We start from the raw sequence: 27,997 nt of genomic DNA, 5'->3' as shown, positions 1-27,997 counted from the left end.
AACTCCAAATTTCAATTTTTACAATATGGGTATCAAACGATCGGGATTTTTCATACATTTCGAATGTAAAAACAACATTTTTAGAAAATACTCAAAATTTTCACAAAACTACGTATTTTCGGATAAAATAATCAAAATTTTCGTTTTTACAACGTGGGTATCGAACGATCGGAATTTTTTCATACATTTCGAATGCAATAACAATATTTTTTGGAATTACTCAAAATTTTCACAAAACTACGTATTTCCGAAAAAAAAAACTCAAAATTTCCGTTTTACCAATGTTGGTAATAAACGATCGGGATTTTTTCATACATTTTGAATGCAAAAACAATTTTTTTTGAAAATACTCAAAATTTTCACAAAACTACGTATTTTCTAAAAAAATACTCCAAATTTCTGTTAATACGATGTGGGTGTCGAACGATCGGGATTTTTCATATAATTCGAATGTTAAACAATATTTTTTGAAAATACTAAAAAATTTCACAAAACTACGTATTTTAGAGAAAAAATACTAAAAATTTCCGTTTTTAAAATGTGGGTGTCGAACGATCGGGATTTTTTCATATATTTCGAATGCAATAACAATATTTTTTGGAAATACTAAAAAAAAATTACAAAACATCGTATTTTCGAAAAAAAGTACAAAAAATTTCCGTTTTTACAATGTGGGTATAAAACGATCGGGATTTTTTCATACATTATTAAAGTTATTAAAAATGAAAATACTCAAAATTTTCACAAAACTACGTATTTTTGGAAACAAATGATTTGATTATTTGATACCCATATTTGAAAAAACTGAAATTTTGAAAAGTTTTACAAAAATACGTAGTTTTGTGAAAATTTTGAGTATTTTCAAAAAAAATTGTTATTACATTCGATCGTCAATCCCGATAGTATTTTATTCGAAAATACGTAGTTTTGTGAAAAATTAGAATATTTTCTACAAATGTTGTTATTACATTCGAAATGTATGAAAAAACGATAATTAATCCACCTTTAGGTGGTTGGTGCCTTCCTCACATTCATAAAGTCAATACATTCAGTAAAAATAGCAACATTCCCTTAACATGTTTAACAAATCAATTTTATTACTGATTTCTTTTGATAGGGTTCGCAGACCTTCAATTTTTCTGGCTCATCGGCAAGGTCTGATAAAAAAAAACCTATCCAACGAAAGTTAACATGGAAGATTCAGACAATATTTTTATCACAATATCTCAGATCCAGCCTCCAGAAAGTATATAAATAACACTTAAGTGCCAATAATTTCTGATAGGGTTGTCAGATCCTTGATGTTTGAGGCTCATTTGAAAAGTCTTTCAATTATCTAACTAACGATGGGTCACATGATGAACCCGGACTTAATTTTTGCTGAAATATCTGAGATCCGGCCTCCTAAAAGTGTATTAATAACACTTAAGTGCTAATAACTTTTTATAGGGTTGTCAGATCCTTGACGTTTTAGGCTCATTTGAAAGGTGTTTCAATTATCTAACTAACGATGGGTCGCATGATGGACATCATTTCTACTGAAATATCTGAGATCCGGCCTCCAAAAAGTGTATAAATAACACTTAAGTGCTAATAACTTTTGATAGGGTTGTCAGATCCTTGATGTTTTAGGCTCATTTGAAAGGTCTTTCAATTATTTAACTAACGATGGGTCGCATGATGGACCCGGACATAATTTTTACTGAAATATCTGAGATCCGGCCTCCAAAAAGTGTATAAATAACACTTAAGTGCTAATAACTTTTGATAGGGTTGTCAGATCTTCAATGTTTTGGGCTCATTGGAAAGGTATTTTTAATACCTTTCTGAAAATATGTAACATGATAGGGTTTCTTGCAAAAAACCACCCTTTTTACAATCTTCCGGACATACGCCAAAATCGTTTTTTTAGCATAACTTTTGAAGTACTTAACTAAACTTGCTTCTTTTAAATAGAGACCTATGGGACCCCAAGATGGATCGAATGAGACTAATACGGTCAAAATCCGTTCATCCAGTTCGGAGATAATCAAGTGACAATTTTTTTGTCCACCCACCTACACACATCCACACAGACATTTGCTCAGAACATGATTCTGAGTCGATAGGTATACGTGTAGGTGGGTCTACGAGGTGGAATTGAGAAGTTCATTTTTTGAGTGATTTTATAGCCTTTCCTCAGTAAGGTGAGGAAGGCAAAAAACCCGTTTAATACCCATAATTTAAAAATTTAAATTTTGAGTTTTTTTTCGAAAAAAACGTAGTTTTGTGAAAATTTGGAGTATTTTCTAAAAAAATTGTTATTATATCTGAAATGTATGAAAAAAACCTGATCATTTGATACCCATTTTCCAATAACAATATATTTTTGGATTCTTTAGAGAAAAAAAATGCATTTTCAAAATACAGGAAAAATACGTATTTTTGTGAAAATTTTCATGAAATAATAATTTTAATGGATTACTTACATCATCTCGATTCCAACACACTATAATTTTTTGATGTTTGCATGATTTTTCATATGATTGAAGCCAATGCTTAACCGAGGCAGCTGAACGGTGCAAAACCGGGGCAGTGCAAATCCGAGGCGTGCAAAACCGAGGCATGACTGTATTACTTTCAGTGCAGAAAAGTTGATTTTTTCAGCCCTTGTGTCGAAATGTAATACTTTTCGATTTTAGATTTTATGTAATACTTTTCGATTTTTTTTTTGGTAGAGAAAAGAAGGCAATTTTTAGCGTTCGAGGATGACAGCAAAAGTTAATAGTTTCAATGAAATTGCATATAGTACTCTTCAATATTTCTACTTAAGTTTGTTGGCAATCGCTGGATCACGTAATATTTTCAATGATTTTTTAGAAAAAAATTCAAATAATCACCAGCACACAAAAGCTCACGCTCCCACAACAACCAATGTTTTATATAACCCTTTCACACAACTACATGCTCACCTCCCGCAACTGTATTTTCCCCCCTTTTCTTTCAGGTGGACTTTTGCGCCAATGACCCGTGCCCGGATGGCCACCGTTGTATAGATCACGGGGACGATTTCACCTGCGAGTGCCCGGGCGGACGAAACGGACCGGACTGCAATCAGGTACCCCGGACGGTGAGTAGCTCCCCGTGGATAAAAAATGGGAAAAAGCGTAAAAGAAGCAAAAAAAAAACTTTTCACTTGGTCACGGTTCCGGTGGGCACACACACACACATACCTACAAACGGAGACCGGGTGTCAAAGTTTGGCTACTTTCATCTAGAATGCTTTTTGATGGCATCAAAAGCTTTCTTTTTTAACTTTCTCCATCAAAGCTCCAACGATGGTTACGCGTCATTGGATGACGTCTTTTACCTTTTCAGTAAGTTTTTGCTTTGACGGTGACAAACTTTGGATGAAGATTTTTCTTTGAAAAAATCTGCTTAAAACTTTAAGTGGAAAGTGTTTACGGCCTCAAAAAATCAGATTTATCGTTAAAAATTTCCCCACATCCATGCCGTATTAAATGTTGGCAAGCAAACTTTTAGTGACTTTTACTTTTTGTCGAATTAAGAGGATCAGGGGTGTTAAAGATTAAAAACTCATCACCAATTTAATGACTTTTAATGCATCCTCCATATCTCTCTTCCATCATCAACTGCATCCGGTGTAAGTTTTATATGCAGAAATCATTGAACTTAACGACAACTTTTCCCTTCCTTCCTGCCCTTTAAAACTCTATGATTCTCTTTATGACTCACTTGGAAAAGTTTTTCCTCTACTTTTTCCTTCCAACTTATTTTCCCTTCTTTTTTGCAACCGTTTACATCACAGTGCATCACACTCTCGTTTCTCTCGCATCCACTAATTACCGCCAAAGTCATTAAAGTTTAAATACACCCCTCCCAAGCCCCCTTTCTCAGGCAATACTTTGCTTCTTTCGGGACAGAATGATGATGATGGCGGCAGGAGCCGGGATTCACATCATGAATTTTAATTAGCCTTTCGCAACAGGGAGAAGCGCATTTTTCTCCACCAAATCCCACCGAGAAGACGTCGAAACAATATTTTGCAGCAGCAGGAGAGAGAGAATGGGGTTTTGGAGGAAAAGAGCTTCAAGGTGGATTACGAATGGAGCCATTTGGAATTAAATTCTGCATTTGAAGAACATCCAGAGCTTTTTTTGCAAAAGGTCCTGTAAACTAATGTCTTTTATATGTTTATAGGACCTTTAAAAAAACTCTAGATATGCAATGTTTAGAAATAACCTATATAAATGACAGAATTTGAAATATCGAGTAGTCGACAATTGGCTTATCTAATCCAATGTAATCTAGTCCAACAAAAGAATAGCCAGTACGAAGCAAACAATCAGGAAGAACTCGTTGGTAGATTACGCCCCATGTTCAAGTGGTAGATTGGGTTTCACATCCCGACTCGGACCAACACAACTGGTGATCTTTTCCCTTCCGGATTCAATTGCTTAGTAAAGGGAAGGTAGTGTATCGTCACAAACTGGACCTTATCAAGACACCTTAGGAAGACAACCTATGGAATTTGAACGTTAATCTTAACATGTTAACATTCAGTTGATTAATAAACTGTCACTGAATCCGCTTTTCAAAATTTTTGAACCAAGACTAACATTTTAAAAGGGCGTAATATTAAATGTTTGAACCTTTTGAAATGTTAGTATTGATTTAAAAAATTGAAAATATTGTTTTCGAAAACACCGGAAAATTTCACGAATGTTTTATATAATAACCAGAGAGAAGGGAAATACTCTTTGTTTTAACATTGTAAATCGAACCATTAGTTACTGAGATATCGACGTTAGAAAATGGTGGGTTGTTTGGGTGAGACTTGAAAAACATTAATTTTCATGTTTTTCTTTTCAAAAAAGTCACCTGGGTAATTCTCCGCCAACTCACACAGCAGTTGCCCCGACCCCTCTTCGATTTGCGTGAAACTTTGTCCTAAGGAGTAACTTTTGTCCCTGATCACGAATCCGAGGTCCGTGTTTTGATATCTCGTGACGGAGGGGCGGTACGACCCCTTCCATTTTTAAACATGTGAAAAAAGAGGTGTTTTTCAATAATTTGCAGCCTGAAACGGTGATGAGAAAGAAATTTGGTGTCAAAGGGACTTTTGTGTAAAATTAGACGCCCGATTTGATGACGTACTCAGAATTCCGAAAAAACGTATTTTTCATCGAAAAAAACACTAAAAAAGTTTAAAAATTCTCCCATTTTCCGTTACTCGACTGTAAAAAATTTTGGAACATGTCATTTTATGGGAAATTTAATGTACTTTTCGAATCTACATTGTCCCAGAAAGGTAATTTTTTCATTTAGAACAAAATTTTTCATTTTAAAATTTCGTGTTTTTTCTAACATTGCAGGGTTATTTTTTAGAGTGAAACAATGTTCTACAAAGTTGTAGAGCAGACAATTACAAAAATTTTGATATATAGACATTAGGGGTTTACTTGTAAACATTACGAGTTATCGCGATTTTACGAAAAAAAGTTTTGAAAAAGTTGGTCGTCATCGATCATGGCCATTCATGGTCACCCGCGACAGACACGGACGACGAAACAAAGAGAAACGCAAAAAGTAACTTTTTCAAAACTTTTTTCGTAAAATCGCGATAACTCGTGATGTTTATAAGCAAACCCCTTATGTCTATATATCAATTTTTTTGTAATTGTCTGCTCTACAACTTTGTAGAACATTGTTACACTCTAAAAAATAACCCTGCAAAGTTAGAAAAAACACGAAGTATTAAAATGAAAAATTTTGTTCTAAATGGGACAGTGTAGATTCGAAAAGTACATTAAATTTCCCATAAAATGACATGTTCCAAAATCCAATTTTATGAGTGAAAAAGTCCTTACTTATTCATTTCCAAAGACATTTTTTTTGAATATTTAAAAAGGCGATAATCTTATCGCCTATAATGGACGATAACTCATTTCAAAAATCGTTCTAAAGAATTTTTTTAAATGTAGTAAGTTTCATAGCATAAATATGTTCTCAAAATTGTTTACAGAGTACCGTATACTTTCTAAAGTACTAAAATTTTCATAATTTGCCGTATGGGTATCAAACGGAGCGAAATTTTGCATGCTTTTTCACTTTATAAGATTTTTTTAAAAATACTAAAATGTTCACAAATTAGCGATTTTTTTTCGAAAAAACTCATATTTTCGAAATATGCAATATGGGAGCAAACAAAACGAAATTTTGTATGCTTTTTGACTTTATAAAGTATTTTGGAAAATATTATTTTTTTTACAAATTACCGTTTTTTTTTCGAAAATACTCATTTAAAAAAAAAACGAGGCGAAATTTAGTATGGTTTTTCACTTTGTTCAAGTTTTTCTAAATACTGAAATTTACACGAAATACCTTATTTTCTTGAAAATACTCTAATTTTCTAAACATGCAATATTTTAAAAATATGCAAACGACTCAAAACTTTGTATGATATGAAGCATGTATAATTTGAATGTTTGTTTGCGTATTCGTTTGATACCCATGTTATATATTTTAAATCTGAGTTTTTGAAAAAAAGGTAATTTGTGAAAATTTTAGTATTTAAAAAAAAACTCTAGTAAATTGAAAAGCATAGAAAATTGTAAATTGTTTGATACCCATATTAAATTTTTTGAAAATCTGAGTATTTTCAAAAAACTACGGTATTTTGTGAAAATTTCAGTATACTCTAAAAAAAATCTTATAACTTGAAAAAGTAACGAAATTTTAACCCGTTTGATGGGTATAAATTTAAAATTTGAGTTTTTTGGAATAAAAATCGTAGTTTATGAAAATTTTAATATTTGTAAAAAAACATTGATCAATTGAAAAAGCATACAAAATTAAGCTTCGTTTTATACCCATTCTGCAAATAATGAAAATTTGAGTATTTTAGGAAACAATAGGTTCTTTATTTTACAAAAATACTTTAAAAAAGTAAAACAAACAAACAAAATTTCGCTTAGTTTGGTACCCATATTGCAAATTATAAAAAATAAGTATTTTCGAAAAAATACGGCATTCAGTGAACAATTTGGAGGACATATTTATGCTTTGAAACTAATAACATTTTTAAAAAATATATTTTTAGTGAAAGCATTAAAAAGTTTAACATGATATGGTTGAATTAATCAATTTTAGGAATACTATAAAAATAGGCTATCGTCCATTATTGGCAATACGATTATTGTCGATAGAATTATCGAAATAACGTTAACTATAACGATAGATTAAGCGAATATGCACGGGCGATAATGATAACCATTATCCTTATCGTTGGACGATAATATTATCGACGATAATTTTATCGTGTAACAATCTCAAGGTCTCAGAGAACTGCTAACCAAATACCTGTGAAGCTGTTTCGGAAGTGTATTTTATTTATATTTTTTTGCTTTACAATATTGTTTTTGATCACCGGAAGTCAATTATAATTATTTGCTTATATTGGCAATTTGCGGCGAGAAATATTAAGCTAACCTAGGACAGAAAGAGGAGAGACAGAATTGAAGATCGCGACAACAGTTTTTTCAAACCTTTTGTCACATGGTGGATAGATCCAGACAGGGCGCTGGCAGTTATAAGGGGAAAGGAGGTGAAGAAGCTAAGGGCCATTCATTCTAAGTGTAATATTTTGTTGAACTAGCTTTTTAGGGGTCTTCCATTAACCGACACAGAAGGTGTCGGAGAATGTCCCACATAGTTGACACACGATAATTTCTTTTCGTGTTTCGTCATCTATGGGACGACCTGTCTGGATCTATCCTCCATGTGACAAAAGGTTTGAAAAAACTGTTGTCGCGATCTTCAATTCTGTCTCTCCTCTTTCTGTCCTAGGTTAGCTTAATATTTCTCGCCGCAAATTGCCAATATAAGCAAATAATTATATTTTTTTTTAAATTGGCCTTATTTTTTGGGGGGCATTCCCTATGACCAAAGAAGCTATTTCATATCATCCGATTAAATTTCTGATTTTTTAATGTTTTAGGGGACAAAAAGCTACGGCTTCTGAGCCAAAGTATGGACAAAATGTACGCCGTCGAGTAATGATTTTTTGATAAAAATGTGTTACGTAAACTGGGGTCAATCAGGACACATGGGGTGAATTGGGACAGCAGTTTTAATCATGTTGATATTTTGATTTTTCTGATTGGTTTCGGTTAGAACAGACTCAGATTAACAAAATGTGTACATCCATTTCCAAATTTAAAAGCTTTAAGTGCTCTAAATACTGCTGTCCCTATTCAGACTGTAGTCCCGATTCACCCTAGACTACAGTTCTTGTCTGGAGTTTCTTTTGAAAAGGTCCAATAAACCAAATTTCCAGATTTTGCGTTTTGGGTGTTTTTGAAACCACCTTGAGCCATGAGCACCACATTGATCAGAAAATGTCTTCAAAAAATAGTGATTTTAGAACAATTACGCACCATTTTTGTGAAGACAGCTGTCAAAATTGTATGAAGAATTGTATGGGCAAATCAATGACACAAAATGACTTCTTTTGCCTAGGGAAAGCCCCCAAAATGACACATTTTTTTTTTAAATATGAATCTTCTTAAAAGATCTCGTTACAAACATAATTTGCACTTTTCTGCCTAAAATCCCAAAACGAAATGAGGCTGCAAATAGTACAGAAACCATCGTAATTTTCCACCAAAACGAACTCGTCCATTCCCGCACCTAAATGCCAGTTTGTGTTTACTAGCAAATCTAAAATTGACCCCACCATTTCAACTGCAATTGCAATTCAAACCATTCGTGTGTGTTTGATATTTACCCGAGCCAGAATGGGCGAATTCATTCACTGTAATTGCGTGCGGCTTGGGCCCAGATTTGTGCAAACCTCAGTAAATTTCACGTTGCCGTGCGGCTGGTCGAGGAATGCTTCAATCTGCTAAATGGGCTGATGATGTTGCAGCTGTCCGTACATTAGTTGATTGCAATTATGGCCGTTCGGAAGTGCGGGTTTCCGATGCATAATTAGATGCAATTTAGTGCTGGCCTAGCTGGAATTTCCAGCTGATGTGACTGGAAATATTTCGTTTTAGTAATTCGATGTAATTTAACCATTTTTGATGTTTACTATTCAAACTGTTATATTTTCCTTGACACCAACTTCCAAGAAGGTCTAAATTTGTCTGACTTTTATCTCTTCCCAAAAAATCTCACTCCAACTTGAGCACAGCAAACAGAAATCCTTCCCGTTAAATCCCCGAGCTTAATCCTGCCGCTCTTACTTCGCCGTGTACTTAATTTCTTCATCTACCCACGTGCCACGTGTCCTGAAGATGTTTGTTGGCGTCTTCGTCGTCGCGACGTCGCGTCTTAAATGGAGATTAATAGCTCCTGGTAAGGAATGTGCACAAAAAAAATGTAATTAAGAAAAATAACGCCGTGATTAAAAGCCTTGCATGACTTTTTTCCCCTCTCCTAGCTGGAAGTTATTCTTACGAGGGATTATGAGTTGGCTTGCCTCCGTAATTAATCGAAATGGAATGCTATTTTTCAGAGTAATTTATTTCAAGCTTTCGCCTTTAAAAACTTCATCCTCGTTGAAAGACCATTCCACTACCAAAGGATTACAAAATCGAAGAATAATTTCCTCCTGCCCTCACCTTAATGTGACCCATTTAACACCAATTAGCTCTCAGGTGGCCGTAACGATCACTAATTACACCTCCACTGGTGGCGTTGGCAGTGACCAACGGGATGAAAGAGTCTTGCCGGTGCATCAAGCTGGGCATTTCTGAACCCGTGACCACAGAGTTTCAACCTGAAGGTAGAGGAGTAGAGCGGTGAGTTGGAACTTTCTAGCGTTTGGTTTGGTCACTTTTGTCTTGATTGTCTTGTTCAGTTCTTTTGTGTTTGCTTCTTAACAACTTTTGTATGTTTGATCATTTTCAAAAAATGAAGCAAATTAAAACGCCAAAAAAGGATGTTGAACTCTTAGACTTGAATAAATTTGAACTTGAACCATTCAAAATATTTGAGCAATTCTGTACGAAATAGGCATTTTTCATTTTAATTTTAATATTTTTGAATCCTGCTGAAACTTTTTTGGTGCCTTTGGTATGCCCAAAGAATCCAATCATTAGTTTGTCCATATAATTTTCCATACAAATTTGACAGCTGTCCACACAAAAATGATACAATGAAAATTAAAAAATCTGAATCTTTTGAAGGAATTTTTTGATCGATTTGGTGTCTTCGATAAAGTTGCAGGTATAGATAAGGACTACACTGAAAAAAAATGAAACACGGTAAAGTATTTTTTGAAATTTTAAATTTTACTTTTTGTCATTTTAATCAAAATAAAACACTATTTCTATTTTTTAATGTGTTTCACAAATTTCTCTATTTTTTGCTTTCTTGAACTTTGTTGAAACGACCCTTAGTTGCTTTCGAAAACAATATTTTCATTTTTTAAATCGATACTACATTCAAAAGGGTGTAGTCTTGAGTGTTTGTAGTCTTGCGTGTGGGTGTAGCAACTAAGAGTCGTATCAACAAAGTTCAAAAAATCTATGTATAGATAATTTTCTCAGTTTCTCAACAATATGTTTTTCAAAGTTGGGCAAACATTTGCACTAATTTAAAAAAAAATTGAATAACTGTGACTATTTTGAAAAAAGTTACCTATAAATGGCTGTAACTTAGAAACGGTGCACCTAATCAAAATTTCACTAGAGTACAAATTGCAATTTAATTTTGCATCGAAAATTGATGTTGAAAAAATCGGTATTGATTCAAAAATGTTTAACTCGGTCAAAGATATTGGGTTGGGATTTGATGTCCCCTAAAACATGCCAGAAAAAAAATTAAATAATGTTTTTTTAAATCAAGTTTTAGTGACAAAAAGTGACCAAAAAGAATTTACCTTGTATCATTTTGTTCAGTGTAGATCTTATCCATACCCAGCGCCGTACCTAGGGGTTGGCGCAGTTGGCGACCGCCAAGGGCGCCAGCCCTTGGGGGGGCGCCGAAAACGATGATTGTACAAATTTGTCATGTCATTATAAAATCCTAGAAAGGTATTCAGAACAAAAGGGGCGCCAAATTTAAAAAGTAGGACTACAAAATAAATCGATAATCTTGGTCGGAATATTACAAATATTACTTATAACACTTGGGGCGCCAAAATCAACTATTTCAATAATTGTACCAGAATTAAATTTAAAATTAAATTCTCTCAATTCATTTATCAAAGGGGGCGCTCAAGTGGCAAAAATTTCAGGGTTTTATAACAATTCTTTGAAATAGCTAGAGATTTTATACTACAGTATATAAAATTCAATTTAAATTTCACCATTTTTTCCAGCATCAGGAACCATCAAGCTTTTTTATGTTTTGAAGTATTTTTTTTATATAATCAACTATTTAATTGAAATCTACACATTTCTATCGAAAATCTGAAATAAGATATTTCAAGTTTAAAGAAAATGGCATTTGAGATATTTTTATCGTTTTAAATGCAAACTTGTGCGTTGAGATTGGCCTGCGTTTTCGAAATACTGAAGTGTTTAAATTGAATATTTCTAACACAAAAAATGCTTTGACTTTTGTTAAATTTCTAGCAAAATATGTTTTTTTCAACATAAAAATGTTGGTTTTTTAAGAGCACATAAATTGCTCTAAATATATTATATTCTGCTGCTTGTATTCAATTGCTTGTAGCAAGAGTGAAAAAGTAAAAATTGGGTGTCTTCGACAAAGTTGCATAGATTGGCATGCCCACCAACTTATTAGTCGTAAAAGTAAAATATTATACAATTTCTTGTATAATTTTGATTTGCAGAAACACCATTATCGCGGACCCATTAGAATTTAAACCAAAGCAAAATTCCAACTCCAAAAACAGCAATATTTTTTGGGAAAACACAAAGTTCCACTTAATTTTGCTTCTTGGGTCAATAATTTGAAGAATGTTAGTAACATTTTCCTTGATTTTTTTTTGTTTTGTTATTATTTAATGGAATGGATAAAGTTGCTTATCTTTCACATACATTTTTTTTATTTCATGGATTCCATGTGTTGGGCTATCCAGTGTAATTTCGCCTAAATTTTCACATTTACACAAACGGTTCTAAAAGCTTTGTGTGTAGAGGGTGACTATTCTCGAGATTTTCAATTTCCCGGGAATCGAGAGTTGAATTTGGAAATTTCCCGGGAATTCCCGGGACCTGGTAGTGTTTATAACTATGCCAATAGTGCCAGTAATGTATAAAGAAAAGTTATAAATGTGTTTCTTTTCAATGAATTCAGTTACGATTTATTCATGCTTATTTAATGAAACGTTAATTAGTAGCCTCATTATTTTTGGGAACTATGATCTACTTCTTGAAAATAATATAATATATAATTTCCCAGTATCGGCATTTTTACAATATAATAAATAGCGACTCAAAACAATAATTTTAATACTTTTTTTTCTTTTTTAAAACTGTAAATATGCATTGAAGAAATAGTGATCCGGAAAACCCGAATGTTCACATTTGGTGGACTTTACAAAGATTTCCAGAGTTTTTTTTTCTAAGATATAATTTAATATTGAGGTTTAAGCGAAACACAAAATTACTCCATGACATCAAAAAAGGAAATTACCTTGATACAGCGAAATTAAAATAACAAGAATAAAAAAAAATGATTATAAGAATTGCTATGCTTGAAAGAGGATATGAAAATTATACTCTTAGAATTATAAACAAAAATATAAAAAAATAGACTTTCTTCTTGTGGCTAACTGCTAAGTATGCTTTAAGGTTAATTTTAAGGTCCACATTATTTTAAGTTTTCCCAATTATAGTTATTGGAATTTTTAATAAGTTAAAATTTACACTTTCTGAATTAGAAGATAAGAGAAGCATTGGTTCATTCGAACTTGAACAACTTGCATTGAACACCCAACGTTCTGAAAAATTTCGAATTTTCATTTTTTTTTATTTGTTTATATAATTTTGCTTCGACCAAATTTCCCGGGAATCGAGAGGTCCAAAAAATGGTTGATTTCCCGGGAATTCCCGCTCGTCACCCTCTATTTGAGTGTAATGGTTTTTATACAAAATTTTAAGAAACTTTAGATGTCGAAAAATAAACACAAAAAATTTCAATGTGTTAAAAACGTAAAAACTAATAGCCTTTGTTTGAAGCTATGAATTTTCAAAAAACAAATTTTAGGAATTTTATATCAATCAAAAAACACAGTCACAGAGAAGAGAAATATTGTTTTCAAAAATAAATTGAAAAAAAATAGTTTCAAAACGAATCCATCCAAAAACAAGTTTGAAAAGGAGTCCATTTTCTAATCAGTTAAACTATTTTTTCAGGAATGCAGGAAAATGCTTATACAATGAAATTTAAGCTAGGTCAGATCAAATTCTGTTTAAAACGATAAAAAAACACTCTGCTATTTTCAGTCAACATTAATCCTAAAGCACCTTTTCGTTACAACCTATCTGTATAGGAAAGATATAAATCGATTGAAATGGTTTAAAAATAATAAAACATTAATTTGAATATTCTTCAAAGAATTAAATTGTGGTTGGATTTTTTAGCTGTTATATTTATTCAATCAATTACCATTATATTATTAAAACTCTTTGAAGCAATCGCTGAAAATTTAAGTAAACATATCAAAATGATGAAAAATTTGGAGGGGCGCCAAATTGATGCTTCGCCAAGGGCGCCGTGGACCCTAGGTACGGCTCTGTCCATACCTAAAACTTTACCTAAGACACCAAATCGATCAAAAAAATCCTTCAAAAGATACAGATTTTTGAATTTTCATATATCATGTTTGTATGGTAAGCTGCCAAATTTATATGGAAAACAATAAGGACAAACTAATGATACAAAATGACTTCTTTGGGCATATCAAAGCAACAAAAAAGTTTCAGCCGGATTAACATATACAAAAAAAAATCAAAGACCGAAATCTCTGAGAATTGCACTGCTACTAAAGAATCGTATAACTTTATGAAATTATAAAATAAATCTTATTTTTATCCCGGTTCGAAAAGTTTAGAAGTATTTATTTAATCAATTTGTTTAAACAGTTAGTAAAATCCATGCTCCACGACCATAAAATTGCTTTCAAATTTGGCAAAGTTCGAGAGAACATGTTTATGAAAAACATTGGCACATAAAGTTGAAATGAAAATAAAATCGTGCAGAAATAATGCTTTTCTTGGCAATTAACATTTTTCCGATCAAGTCTTACTAGTTTCAGCTCGTGAATACGTAAATAATCATTGAATTTATAAGATATTCCGATATTTGAAGCAAGTTTTTGAAGTTTATGGTGCCGTTCTTATGGTACAAAGTGGTTTTATGATATTTTTTATAGTTTCATTTATGGTATGGTTTTTGTTATAATTGGCTTAGTTCAAAAGAATTGTCATAGTGTAAAAAGTGCTTTATAAATTTAAACGTCAAACTGTAATTTTTCAAATACCATCAAACAAGTTCTTCCTGCACAACCCGCTTTTAAGAAATTAATTACCGTAAACCGGGTGACTTTGATAGGATTTCAATTTGGTTTTGGAATATTTTAAACAGGTAAGGTTTTTCTCAATATTATTATTTTTAAAATATGTACTGGGGTAGGCCACACAAAGTCCATGCACTATTTTGGAAAAAAAAGTTTTGCCAATAGTGTTTGGAAAAATAGTTCCTTAAAAATACTTATTTTAAGTTCCGAGGTGACTTCGATAGTCATAGTTTTTCTTGTTAAAATCTTATTTAAGTTGTCCAAACTTTCTTTGTACGTTAAATGTACCATCATCAAAGTAGCTGATATGGTTTTTAAGAAAAAAATCAATGTTTAGATTTAGTTAACTAAGTTTATAAGCTTTTTAACAAAATACAGGTAGGTAAGTTGTTAAAAAGTCTGTGAAAACCTGAAATTTGTTAAACATAGTTTTGTTTAAACAATTTTCGATTTGAATTTGAAGCACGAATCACAAGTTTTCATAATTTACATGAAATTTGTTCAACTGAAATTGCTTATAATTTTGGAGATTTGTTTGAATTGTGTTTCAAAAACACATATCATTTATTATCTACAAACTTATTTAACCGTCTCCTTGAGGAAAATTTTCCAAGGAATCCGAAAATGCATTCTGTTTTCCGATTCAATATCATATTTATTTAGAAAATCCTGATACTTAGAGAAGTTTAAAATAATGACTTTCATCAACATTTTCTTAACTAACTTTTTAAACTTTTCAAAATTTTATGAAAAGTTCTTCTTGAGGTACTTTGAACACTTCTCTACCACAGTCAGTATGATTCTAAACCATTCCGTTAGTATTTTAATTGTACTCTTCATTTTGCGGAAAAATCGCAAACCTATCAAAGTCACCCCGTTTTACGGTATATCAATTCAATTTTCATCCAATTAAGTCACGGAAAACAAATCTCATTTTTTTTGGGTCAATATCTTATTTTCAAAGAATATAAAAACAATTGTCGTGGAAAAACAGGTTACCAAAAATAAATTGATTTATTTTCATTCCATAATAGCAGTTTTTTTGTTGCAAAACAAATAAGCAAGATCAATTTCTAGTTACAAATGCCTCCAAAATTATTATTAGCTGAAATCAACCATAACATGAAATTTACAGGGCAAATTGGGTTCTATCATTTTTTGTATATTTTCAAAACATTCAAATAGGAAAAATGTTAACTTTCGCTCGAATTTCGGGAATTCCCGAAAAATTTACAAATTTTCCGGGAAACGGAAAATATTTTTTCGGAAAATCCCGGGAATTTTTCCCCGTTACAAGAAATTGGGCGCTCTACCCCCCAGTCCATTTTTCAATTAACTTAAATCGATGATAACTTGATCGAAAAGCCCATCTTTTCTTTTGCTAAATACTTTGTGAGAATTATTTTTCCTCCCTTTGGCTCACAGCCTACAAGCTCTGCTGTTGCCATCGTCCCAGTTGTTTACTCAAACTTTTTCGTCTTTCCCCCTTTCCTCCGGAGGTCACTACTACTCTTCCCACAACTAGTGTTCGGGGAAAGAGACCGGAATCCGTTACGCCACAGTAAGCTGATTTATGTTTTTAATCCTTTTTCTGTGGCAGCAAGACTCGAGGGAGGCGGGGGAACGGGGGAAGTGAGTTTTCTCGTATTGGTTGACTTTTCTTTTTGTGTTTTTCCCACCGGAAAATTCTACCCTTGGAAGGCGTTCGTTCCGCTTCGGTGCTTTGGGTCCACTTTGGACTTGCTGTTTTGCTTTTGTTCCTATTGTTTAAGGTCGAGCTTAATGCTATCATAAAATTGTTGTCTTTTCCTGTGGAAACAGAAAATTTCAACTTTTTTTTCTCTAAAGTTCATCGTAAAGAAAAAAATCCATCAGTGTCATCCATCATCAACAGTCGGCCACCTTAATGTCGAAATAATCAACCAACGTGCTAAAAAAATCTAACCTCAAACATAATCCCAGAATCCTTCTGTCATGTCCATTTTTTCGCTCTCTCTAAGCACACGCAAGTAAATCGATCTCGACCCGAAAGCTAAGCATGATGACTCTCCCACGCACACATGTGATGAAAGGGATGGGCTCGGAAATAATGATGGATTAATGTTCACCCGCGTTTCAGGGTTGAAACCCAAGTCTTCGGCGAAGGATTGAATTCGGGGCTTTGCGGTCCCTTTCTTAATGGACCTACCGTAAGCTGGGGTGAAATTATTATTATTATTTTATTTTTCGACTACAAAGGAATTGGAGCAATCCTCTACGAAATCGGTCTTTTTTCTTAAATTTTAATTTTTGTATTTTTTAATCCGACTGAAACTTTTTTGGTGCCTTCAGTTTGCCCAAAGAAGCCATTTTGTATCATAAGTTGTCCATATAATTTTCCATACAAATTTGACAGCTGGCCATACAAAAATGATGTATGAAAATTCAAAAATCTGTATCTTTTGAAGGATTTTTTTTGATCGATTTGGTGTCTTCGGCAAAGTTGTAGGTATGGATATGGACTACACTGAAAAAAAATGGTGCACGGTAAAAAAAATTCTGGTGATTTTTTATTTAACTTTTTGTCACTAAAACTTGATTTGCAAAAAACACAATTATAATTTTTTTTTATTCTTTGATATGTTTTAGAGGACATCAAATGCCAACTTTTCAGAAATTTCCAGGTTGTGCAAAAAATCTTGGCAGTGCCAGGCTGAATGGTCACGCTGTCCGCTTTGTAAGCGGTTGATTCTGGGTTCGATTCCCATCTGCTGCAACCTTCCATCGAATGAGGAAGTAAAATGTAGGTCCCGGCCTTGGTTGTTAGGCCGTTAAGTCATTCCAGGTGTAGGAGTCGTCTCCATGCCATAAGTACAAACAACACACCAAACCAAGCCTACTCCGGTGGAATCGCTGGCGGCGATTGAACTCGCAATCCAAAGGTCGTCAGTTCAAACACTGGGGTGGAAGGTTCCTTGGAGTAGAAAGAGGTTTGGATGCTCTTCCCATTCAAGCCTTCGGGCTCCAAGGTTCGAGCAGAAACTTGCAATAGAGACCACAAAAGACCCGGGGGTCGTTAATGTTGATGGTTTGATTTTTTTTTTTTTTTGCAAAAAAATCTTTGAGCGAGTTATGAATTTTTGAATCAATTCTGATTTTTTCAAAAAATCGAAAAATAGGTCGCAAAAATTTTCAACTTCATTTTTCGATGTTAAATCAAATTTGCAATCAAAAAGTACTTTACTGAAATTTTGATAAAAAGCACCGTTTTCAAGTTAAATCCATTTTTAGGTGATTTTTTTGAAAACAGTCGCAGTTTTTCATTTTTTTAAATTAGTGCACATGTTTGCCCACGTTGAAAAAAATATTTTTGAAGAGCTGAGAAAATTCTCTATATTTTACATTTTTGAACTTTGTTGATACGACCCTTAGTTGCTGAGATATTGCCATGCAAAGGTTTAAAAACAGGAAAATTGATGATTTGTACCCTAGTAACATTTTTAAACTTACAGGTTTTATCATGGTTCTGAAAACCCTCATACGGCCTAATTAGGCTTTAATGGCCTACTTAAAACCTAAAATGTTACTAGGGTAAGTCCCAACCAAACAACGCACCATTTTCCAATGTCGATATCTCAGCAAATAATGGTCCGATTTTGAATGTTAAAATATGAAACAGTCGTGAAATTTTGATCTTTTCGAAAAAAATGTTTTCAAAAATTTTAAACCAAGACTAACATTTTAAAAGGGCGAAATATTGAATGATTGGCCCTTTTGAAATGTTAGTCTTGGTTTAAAAATGTTGAAAATATTTTTTTTTGAAAAGATCGGAAAATTTTACGAATGTTTTATATTTTAACATTGAAAATCGGACCATTAGTTGCTGAGATATCGACATTAGAAAATGGTGTGTTGTTTGGGTGGGACTTAAAAAACATCAATTTTCCTGTTTTTAAACCTTTGCATGGCAATATCTCAGCAACTTAGGGTCGTATCAACAAAGTTCAAGAATGCAAAATATAGAGAATTTTCTCAGCTTTTCAAAAATATTTTTTTCAAAAGCGGGCAAACAAGTGCACTAATTTTAAAAAATGAAATACTGCGACTATTTTCAAGAAAGTCACCTAAAAATGGATTGAACTTGAAAACGGTGCACTTTATCAAAATTTCACTGAAGTACTTTTTGATTGCAAATTTGATTTTACATCGAAAAATGAAGTTGAAAAATTTTTGCGACCTATTTTTCTATTTTTTGAAAAAATCAGTATTGATTCAAAAATTCATTACTCGGTCAAAGATTTTTTTTGCACAGCCTTGAAATTTCTGAAAAATTGGCATTTGATGTCCTCTAAAACATATAAAAAAAGTGTTTTTTTTTGCAAATCAAGTTTTAGTGACAAAAAGTTAAATCAAAAATCACCAAAATTTTTTTACCGTGCATCATTTTTTTTTCAGTGTAGTCCATATCCATACCTACAACTTTGCCGAAGACACCAAATCGATCAAAAAATTCCTTCAAAAGATACAGATTTTTGAATTTTCATACATCATTTTTGTATGGACATCTGCCAAATTTGTATGGAAAATTATATGGACAAACTAATGATGCAAAATGGCTTCTTTGGGCATACCGAAGGCACCAAAAAAGTATCAGTCGGATTAAAAAATACAAAAAAAATCGAATGACCGAAATCTGAGAGAATTGCTCGTTGGACGATTTGTCAAACCTAACTGAAAATTCAAATTACTGGTGTTTGCTCGTGTTTAGACCAAACCTCATGAAATTTTCAGCGCAAGTTTTCTGGAATGTCTTCTTTCAGATGCGTTTTGAAAAACTTAGCTACCTATTTCCGTACTAAAATTATTGATATTTTCATGAAAATTACGATTTTGACCGACACTCACTATTTTGACGATATCTCCAAAAATATTGATCGGACCAATTTCATTTTTTGAGCACTTAATCTTGATAAAGTTTCTTAATAATATCCCAAATTTTAGCCAAATCCATTCACAGCAACACATGTTCAGCGGTTTGAATTTCGGAGACTGAGCAATTCTCTACAAAATCGGTCTTTTTTCAAAAAATAAATTTTGTTTTTTTTTTAATCCGACTGAAACTTGTTTGGTGCCTTCGGTATGCCCAAAGAAAGAAGCCATTTTGCATCATTAGTTTATCCATATAATTTTCCATACAAATTTGGCAGCTGTCCATACAAAAACGATGTATGAAAATTCAAAAATCTGTATCTTTTGAAGGAATTTTTTGATCGATTTGGTGTCTTCGGCAAAATTGTAGGTTTGGATAAGGACTGCACTGAAAAAAATAATACACGTTAAAATATTTAGTGACTTTTAATTTTTTTCTTCTTAATGCTATATTTATTGAATTGAATTGAGGAATCAACCAACTAATTCAATCATGCAAACAAACATTTTAAAATTCCAAATTCACGACAATTTATTGTTCCATATTTTCAACACCGATGTCCTGTTACCGTGTACTGATAACACACACAACACAAATCGTTTGTTGATCCACTGCTGTACCCTTTTTTGACTGCCTTTTTTTTGCTTATGCCCGCCAAAGTCATTGTGGTAAAACTTCTGGGGTGTGGGCGTGATGGTTGAACGAAAAAAAAAATATTTAGGAAAGAAAGATGTTTAAGCCACATTTCACGCGCTGATACCACAAGCTTTCTTCACTGTGCGTGAGTGGTTATGGGTGTGTTTTACGTCATTTCCGTTCAAGGGAAAACTGACATGAATAATCGAGCTGTTTTAGAAAAGCTGTCGAATGGATATTTTAGTTTGTGCAAAAATTCTTTTAAGATATTTTTGTAGTTTTTTATAGCTTAGACACAATAGTGTCTACAGAAAATATTTTGCGAAATTTCACTATATAAAATCATTATGTGTCAATTTAAGGCATTCAAACTAAACGTCTGTATGTTTTAAAATGATAATTTAAAATAAATTTCTAATATGATTTGCTCAAATCAGCTATCGCAACATTTTCCCAGTGATTGCGCACTAATCCCACAATTTATCCCCATCATCATCATCATCATCATTATCACTCACAATGACAGCATTGTCATCGCCAGTGTGAGCGGCGTCGCGACGCCGCCGCCATGGCCACGTCATCGTTCATCGACAACGGCATTTCCATGTCAGTAGAATTTGTGACAGGAGAAGAAGGAGCCTAGGCCTTTGTGGATTGGAAACTGCGCTTGACAGGTCGTAGGCTTTGTTTTTGCCATCAATTGTGAGGTGCTCTTTTTAAAAGGGGGAACAGGGGGTAAAATGGATCGACTTTAAGATTTACAGCATATTCAATCAAAACAACGGCGTCTGTATTTCAGGACAATGTTGAAATTCTCACTGTCAAATGTGACATTTAACCCCCTAACACACCGCAATAAATTCACGACTGGAGGGGCTCCATTGTTCCCAGAATGGAGATCATCCTGTTGAGACAGCTAAAACACCGTTCTTCTTTATTTGAGCGAACAATCACTGGCAAACGGCCTTCCGTTTGCTTTTTGTTGAACCCTGAAAAACAAGCTGGAATTTAGCGAGAAATCGTCGTTAAATTTGAGCTTCAACGAGAGGAAAAAAAAAACTTTTCCCTCGTTTGTTTTTGTTGACCAAACCCCGTAGAAAGTTGGCGCTCGTTTTTACCCCAGTGGTGTGTGGGTGGCTGGGTGGCGGTGTGTTTTTGCTGCTCTGACCCTGGCGCCAGCTGAAAAATTGCATGATAAATCGCTTTTCATGACACGACAAACCTGCGAGAACAGGTCACCTCATGCCGCACCACCAGCACCAGCCGGCAGGTTATTCAAATATATATTACATAAACATTACCTGTCCCATAAATCATATCTGGCGTCACCAGGCTGCAGGAATGTCGCGCACGTGCAGCTTTTGGAGGAGAAAACACAAGTGAACGCACGTGTTGGGTTGACTGGCGCCGATTTTTAGGACAGGAATAAAGGATGAAAATATACTAAAATGAATTGGACCATTTTAAAAATTCATTTCAATTTTGAAATTCAAATTATTGAACATGTAAAAGTGAAAGTTCAAAAAAGGGCAAAAAATATCAAAATATTTTGAAGATTACACGCAAATTTGCTGAGCAAATAAATAAAAGAGCAACGGTTGCACTCCATCCAATAGTATGAACATTTCTGACTGATTTTCAGGATTGAAATTGTACACCCAACCGGCATGAAATCTGGCCTCATGCATTTTTTTTGCGATATAGGTGTATGACATTTTTGCCCGTTACCGACAATTATCGACATTACCGACGGCTGATTGATTGCATTGTAGAAAAAAAAGTTAACTGAATGAGGTTTGAACCATAAACTTCTCGGTTGTTGACCCGACACGCTACCACCGCGCCATGGACGCTTGATGAAATGAGAGGGATGTACATCTGTATTGTTGCTCGGGGACGCGCCAGCATTATATGTGTTGGTGAGAACTGACATGTTTACACGCGGCCAGAAATGAGCTATGAGCTTGCTGCAAAAACTGTTATAAAATATAACATTTTCTGCAGCAAATCCACTGTTGCAGATTTTGATATTAATTTTTCCTTTGGGTGTATTTAAAATGTAACAAGTCACAAAAATCAGATTCAACCCGCGTCGTACATTTAACCAACTAGATTTACCAATGTGGATAAAAAAGACGGGTGCTGAAAAAATCTAGTTTTTCCACGAATAGAATAATTTTTATTTTTCAATATTTTTCAAAATTCCACCCGAAGCGGAACAGCACTTGAAAATTACCATCTCCGATTCTGCTCAAATTTGGCAGAGCTGTTGAGACTATCAAAACATGCAAGAATCCCGAATTTCATCCAAATCGGACCACCCCCTCCATTTTTGTACCCTCCCAAAAAATCGACTTTTTGGCGATTTTTGAGCAAAACCCCTATCTTCAAATGACGATAACTCAGGAACCGCAAATCTTAGAGGGTCGGTCTTAGACTCAATTTTGAAGGAAATTGGACGTAGAATCCATTTCCGTGGTCAGAATTTAGATTAAAATATGTTTTCTACCTATATTGCGCAATTGAAAACTTTAAATGGCCGTATCTCAAAAAAGCCCTACTTGTTTTTTAAAGTTGACCTCACCATCGTATTCCCCGGCCAATTTTACATAAGAATCATTTATCGACAGAAAGGAATATGTTTCGTTCCAGAGATATCGAATTTTAAAGTTTTGAGTATTTGAGATTACCTAAATTAGCTACACTCGCCGCATCTGCTAGAAGCACTTGGGTGCGTTGATCATTAATTACTACCTGGTGTTCTGTATGATGAATTATTTTTATTTTTTAAACGATTTTGAGATAATTAATCCCTTGAACAATCTTTTTTTTGTTTAAGAATTATTTATTGGGTAATTTTAAATGCATTGTTTTTGCTGATCTCAGTGTCTTTGAACCATATTAAGTAAATTTTGAACTTTTATTATTTATTTGCAAATGCTACAGCATTTTTACAATATAATTTTATCATTTTCATATCATTAGGAAAAATATGAAAATAATATAATTTCATATTTTTCCTAATTCCTAATTTCTTCTTTTATTTAAAGCAAGAATAAATGTAGAGCTGGCTGTAGTAGATGAAATAATTCTCATGGGTTGCCATGTGCGGTAGCGAAATAGTGCCATTCAGCAAAAACTTCAAAATCTGCCATACGGTTTGAAAGATTGATCATATAAAACCGATTTTTATATTGTGAGCCAGTTTCATCTGAATAATTGATATTTTTTCAATTCTGATACATTTAATTTCAAAAACAAAAACATATTTTTCTGATACATGTGGACACAGCTGCATCGTCTTCCAAGATTTCGAAATGATTGACAAACAAAAAAAATCAAAAACAAGAAACTAAAAAATTTGATCTTAATCAGATCATAAATCAAATTAATCTTTGTGATTTTCTCACATTTTTCAGTTTTATACTTTGGCGTCATCCATAAAGTATGTCACGCTCTAGGGGGGAGGGAGGGTCTGAGCAAGTGTGACATTGAGTGTTTTAAGTATAGGAAAAGTGTGACAAAGGGGGGGAGGGTGGTAAATTTTGGCTGATTTTAGCGTGACGTACTTTATGGATGAAGCCTTTCTTTTTTTCCAGAAATCCTCCTCCTTAATCATGCTTCACGAGAGTTTAATTCATGTTAATTCATTATTTTTAACACGATAATGTATCGTACACTTTTTCTTAAGAAGTGTTACTTACAAGATCAATTGCAATTTCCTGCTACCCTGTGTGAATTCCATTCTGCCCTGTATTGCGTGTCATTCTTGCTCTGTCCTGTGGGCTAGCACATAAATGTACCGTATACTTTTTTTTAATTTAAGATTATACAGCAGTTTCCTACTAATTAACTAATGATTATTTGGGATGAAATCTTATTTCAATAAATAAACAGGTAGCAGTTATTGACCAACGCGCCCGAGTGCTTCTAGCATATGCGGCGAGTGTAGCTAATTTAGGTAATCACAAATACTCAAAACTTTAAAATTCGATATCTCTGGAACGAAACATATTCCTTTCTGTCGATAAGTGATTCTTATGTAAAATTGGCCGGGGAATACGATGGTGAGGTCAAATTTAAAAAATAAATAGGGCTGTTTTGAGATACGACCATTTAAAGTTTTCAATTGCGCAATACAGGTAGAAAACATATTTTAATCTATATTTTGATCACGGAAATGGATTCTACGTCCAATTTCCTTCAAAATTGATTCTAAGATCGACTCTCTAAGATTTATGGTTCCTGAGTTATCGTCGTTTGAAGATAGGGGTTTTGCTCAAAAATAGCCAAAAAGTCTATTTTTTGGGAGGGTACAAAACTGGAGGGGGAGGTCCGATTTGGATGAAATTCGGGATTTTTGCATGTTTTGATAGTCTCAACAGCTCTGCCAAATTTGAGCAGAATCGGAGATGGTAATTTTCAAATTTGCATTTTTTCTTGCACACTTCAGGTGGAATGACCCATATTGGAAAACACACTTTCCAAATTATTATAAAATATTTGCAACGGCCTTAATATCAGCAAGTAATTTTTGATATTTTAAAAAGAACAAAAGTTATAATTAAACATTATTCTTATTATTATGAGTGATTATGGTATACACGATGTTTTTAATTACTCATCGAAATCCGAAGGATTCAAATTCATCGTTTTAACAAAATGAAATAGAATGGATTAAAAAAAAAGTTTTGCGAGATTATTATTTCAACATTTCTTTTTTGTTCTTAAATAGTTATCTGTAGATTGATTTCCGAAAAAGAGTCATAAAATTATCAGTGATAACTTTTTTTAAGGGGAATTTGAAAAACGTGTTCAGAATTTCTGAATTACTTTTTAAAACTCGTAGTGGTTGCAGATTTGCGAGCATATTTACACAATTCTAGAAACTCCGCGAATCTTAAATTTTTCACAAGAACCTTGAAATAAGTATACTGAAAAAGCATTCAAATATGAAGATTTTTCTGAATCCTGTTGCAAAAACACTTTAAATTTCTGATTTGACCTATTTTTTTTTGCTTTTTTTTTTGCTGATTTTTTAACTTTTTTCACATACAATCAACTTTCCAAATTTCTTTTGTTTTTATTTTTCGATATGTGTTAGGGGGCAAAAAATTGCAATTATTGAACCATAGAGAAGAATGGACAAAACAAAATACCCCGAGTTAGTTATAGTCCATTTTAACAAAAAAATTATTTTTAAAAAGCATTGGAAAGAGGAACTCTTAATATTAAAGAAAATTCTATGATTGGAAGTGTAGTTTTATGTGACTTAGTCAATGTTTTTAAAAATGTTTTTTTTCTGAGGTCAGCATTCGCTGTATATCTTACTATGTTTCTTTTATATTTTGAGAAACTAAGTTTGCAGTAATTTTTGTAGTATACCAGACTATGTCTCTAAGCCAGGGGTGACCAAAGAATGGCTAAAAATCCCTGTACCTATTTTTCTGAATATTCCTCATCAATACCTACAACTTTGCCCAAGATATTAAACCGATCAGAAAATGTCTTCAAAAGACATTCTTTTAGATTTTCGAATATTTACGTACCATTTTTGTATGGACTGCTGCTGAAATTGTATGGAGCCTTGTATGACCAAGCCACGTAGCCCAGTGGTAACGCTTCCGCCTCGTAAGCGGTAGATCGGGGTTCAAATCCCGGCTCGGACCAACACAACTGGTGATCTTTTCCCTTCTGGAATCGATTGCTTAGTAAAGGGAAGGTAGTGTATCGTCACAAACTGGACCTTATCACGACACCTTAGGGAGGCGACCTATGGAATGTTAACATTAACCTTAACATGTTAACATTAAGTTGAGAATGAAACTGCCACTGAATCCGCTTTGTAAATGCCGGCCCCGATACTCTTCAAGGGTGTTCCCCTCAGGAACTGGGAAAGATTTACTTTTACTTTACTTGTATGACACAAAATGGCTTCTTTGCTCCCATGGAAGGACCTCACAAACTTTAAACTAAACAAAAAATATATAAATAAAATCCATTTCCAGTTTTGGTGGAGAACAGCTCAAAATTTTGAATATTGAGCTTACATAAACCAGTGCATTTTATAAAAATAACAAACTACTACTTCAATTTAAAACTATTTGAATGAAATCTAAGCTCTATAAAGTCCTGTAAAATATCAGTTATTAAAGAAGTGTTAAAAAAATTCTCCTTGCTTATCACACATTTACTATAAACCTCAATCTTCAATTTCTCCCAAGCGCCCCCCAATGTGGGTCACGTTGCAATTACTTCCGGGTCAACCGCGATAGCCCCTCAAGCCACCGCCCCCACTTTTCTCCTGACAGATCTCGCCTCTTCCTGCGTAAAAGCGTATACCGCCCCAGGAAAAATAACGAAAATAACACATCGATGTTTACGTCCCGCACCAGTCAGGTGCTGGTAGTGCTTCAATGAGCAATCGCTCAACCCGGGGCTTATTATGGTGGGCGGGTCTGTGGGGAAATTACCTCCCTCCCCCGTGATCACCTCCTTCAAAACTCAACAAAATTGCGAATCGACCCATTTCGTCAAATTGGCGGAACGTTATTTGAAACGATTTCCAATTTACGTAATGTGTTTTTTTTTTGTTGTTGAGAGATTTTAACTGAACCATTGGTAAACATTATTGTGGAAAGTCGTTTATTTGATGGGATTCAAAAAGGTCATCCTTCCAGGTCATTTGCCATTCTGGGTGATTGTATCGGATGGTTTGCCGTAATCACGTCCAAGATATCACTTTCGCAATTAAAAGGCATTTCAGCAGCAGAATGCTCAATATTCCTCAGACTGAACCTGCAATTAGTGCTCACTTTTAATTGCCAACAATGATGATAGTCCTCTAACCGCTCCGACCCTCCGGAAAGTTCTCCCCTGAAAGTATGCAAACCGAAGGAGCCATCTGTTGGAATTACACTATTACACCGAAGGAAGGAGATGCAATAGAAACACTTTTAATCCGATATTGATTTTCCAACTCCCCGAAGGTAAGGGAGCATCTACCTTGGCAATGTTTGTATGCATTCAGGTTGGACAAAGGGAAACAGCAAGGTTGCTTGGTGACAATAGTGAAGCTGACGTGAGATGCTGCCACACGAATGGGGGTGGGACACGAAATTGAAATCGTTCACTTTAATTTTACACTTGAATTGGTTTGCCTTGTTCAATCATTGGTTCTGTGTGGCAAATCGCTTTGTTTCTGTTAAGAAATAAATGTGTATTTCATATCTTAGACCTTATACAATACTTGGGGATACCCTGAGGATTTTTCCTTATCCCCATAAAAAAGTGGAGCATCAACACTTCCTGTTGAGGTTCAGGAGTTGGTTTTATTCCCAATTATCAATTCCTAGACAATCAGTCCTTGAAAATCATCGAATCAAAGCGAATACAAGGTTGAATTGCATGGGAGAACTGAGTCTAAATCCGGACTATGAGCTCAATGGGGCGAAAACTCGACCATCCCAAGCCAAGATCATTTTCTATAGGATTTTGTAAGGGAAATGTAATTTTTTATGTTATAGCCCTTTTTTGAGTGAAGTACTAAACTTATCAAATCAATATCCAATCACCAATCCATCGAATCTTAGGTTAGTTGAAACCATGACCATCTTTAGAGAACGCCCGGATGCTTTGAGCATGTAACACCATGGCTTTCTACCTAAGGTACTCGCGATTGAGTGTGTAGTAGTGCGGTTGTCAAAATCGCTATCTCTGACTCTCTCACTCCACTGACACTGACATTGTTTATGTTTTGGTTTTCCTGGCACGGTCCATTGTTCTTTTGTTTTTGTTTTGGTTTTAGTGGCACGGAGTCATGCACTCACACTAATGCAAAGCAAGATGACGAGTACCTTTGATATACAGCCTTGATGTAACACCAAGTTACACACAAACCTACAAAGTACAATATACACATGACATTCCCCTGCGGGTGGTCAAACTCCAAAGGA

General features: G+C 33.9%; 1 protein-coding gene across 2 annotated transcripts in view; it reads left to right on the top strand.

Annotated features, from left to right (window-relative positions):
* The window catches only part of LOC6032953, a 357,638-nt gene that overhangs the window by 289,733 nt on the left and 39,908 nt on the right, over positions 1-27,997 (top strand). For both annotated transcript variants that reach the window (XM_038258180.1, XM_038258179.1), the window contains exon 10: positions 2,987-3,109. In XM_038258180.1, coding sequence (XP_038114108.1) covers positions 2,987-3,109 — 123 coding nt within the window. The remainder of the gene's footprint in view (positions 1-2,986; positions 3,110-27,997) is intronic.

Source organism: Culex quinquefasciatus, chromosome 2, assembly GCF_015732765.1.
Source record: "Culex quinquefasciatus strain JHB chromosome 2, VPISU_Cqui_1.0_pri_paternal, whole genome shotgun sequence".
NCBI lineage: Eukaryota > Metazoa > Arthropoda > Insecta > Diptera > Culicidae > Culex > Culex quinquefasciatus.
The sequence above is the reverse complement of the archived record's forward strand: the minus strand, read 5'-3'. Positions and strand labels throughout refer to the sequence as shown.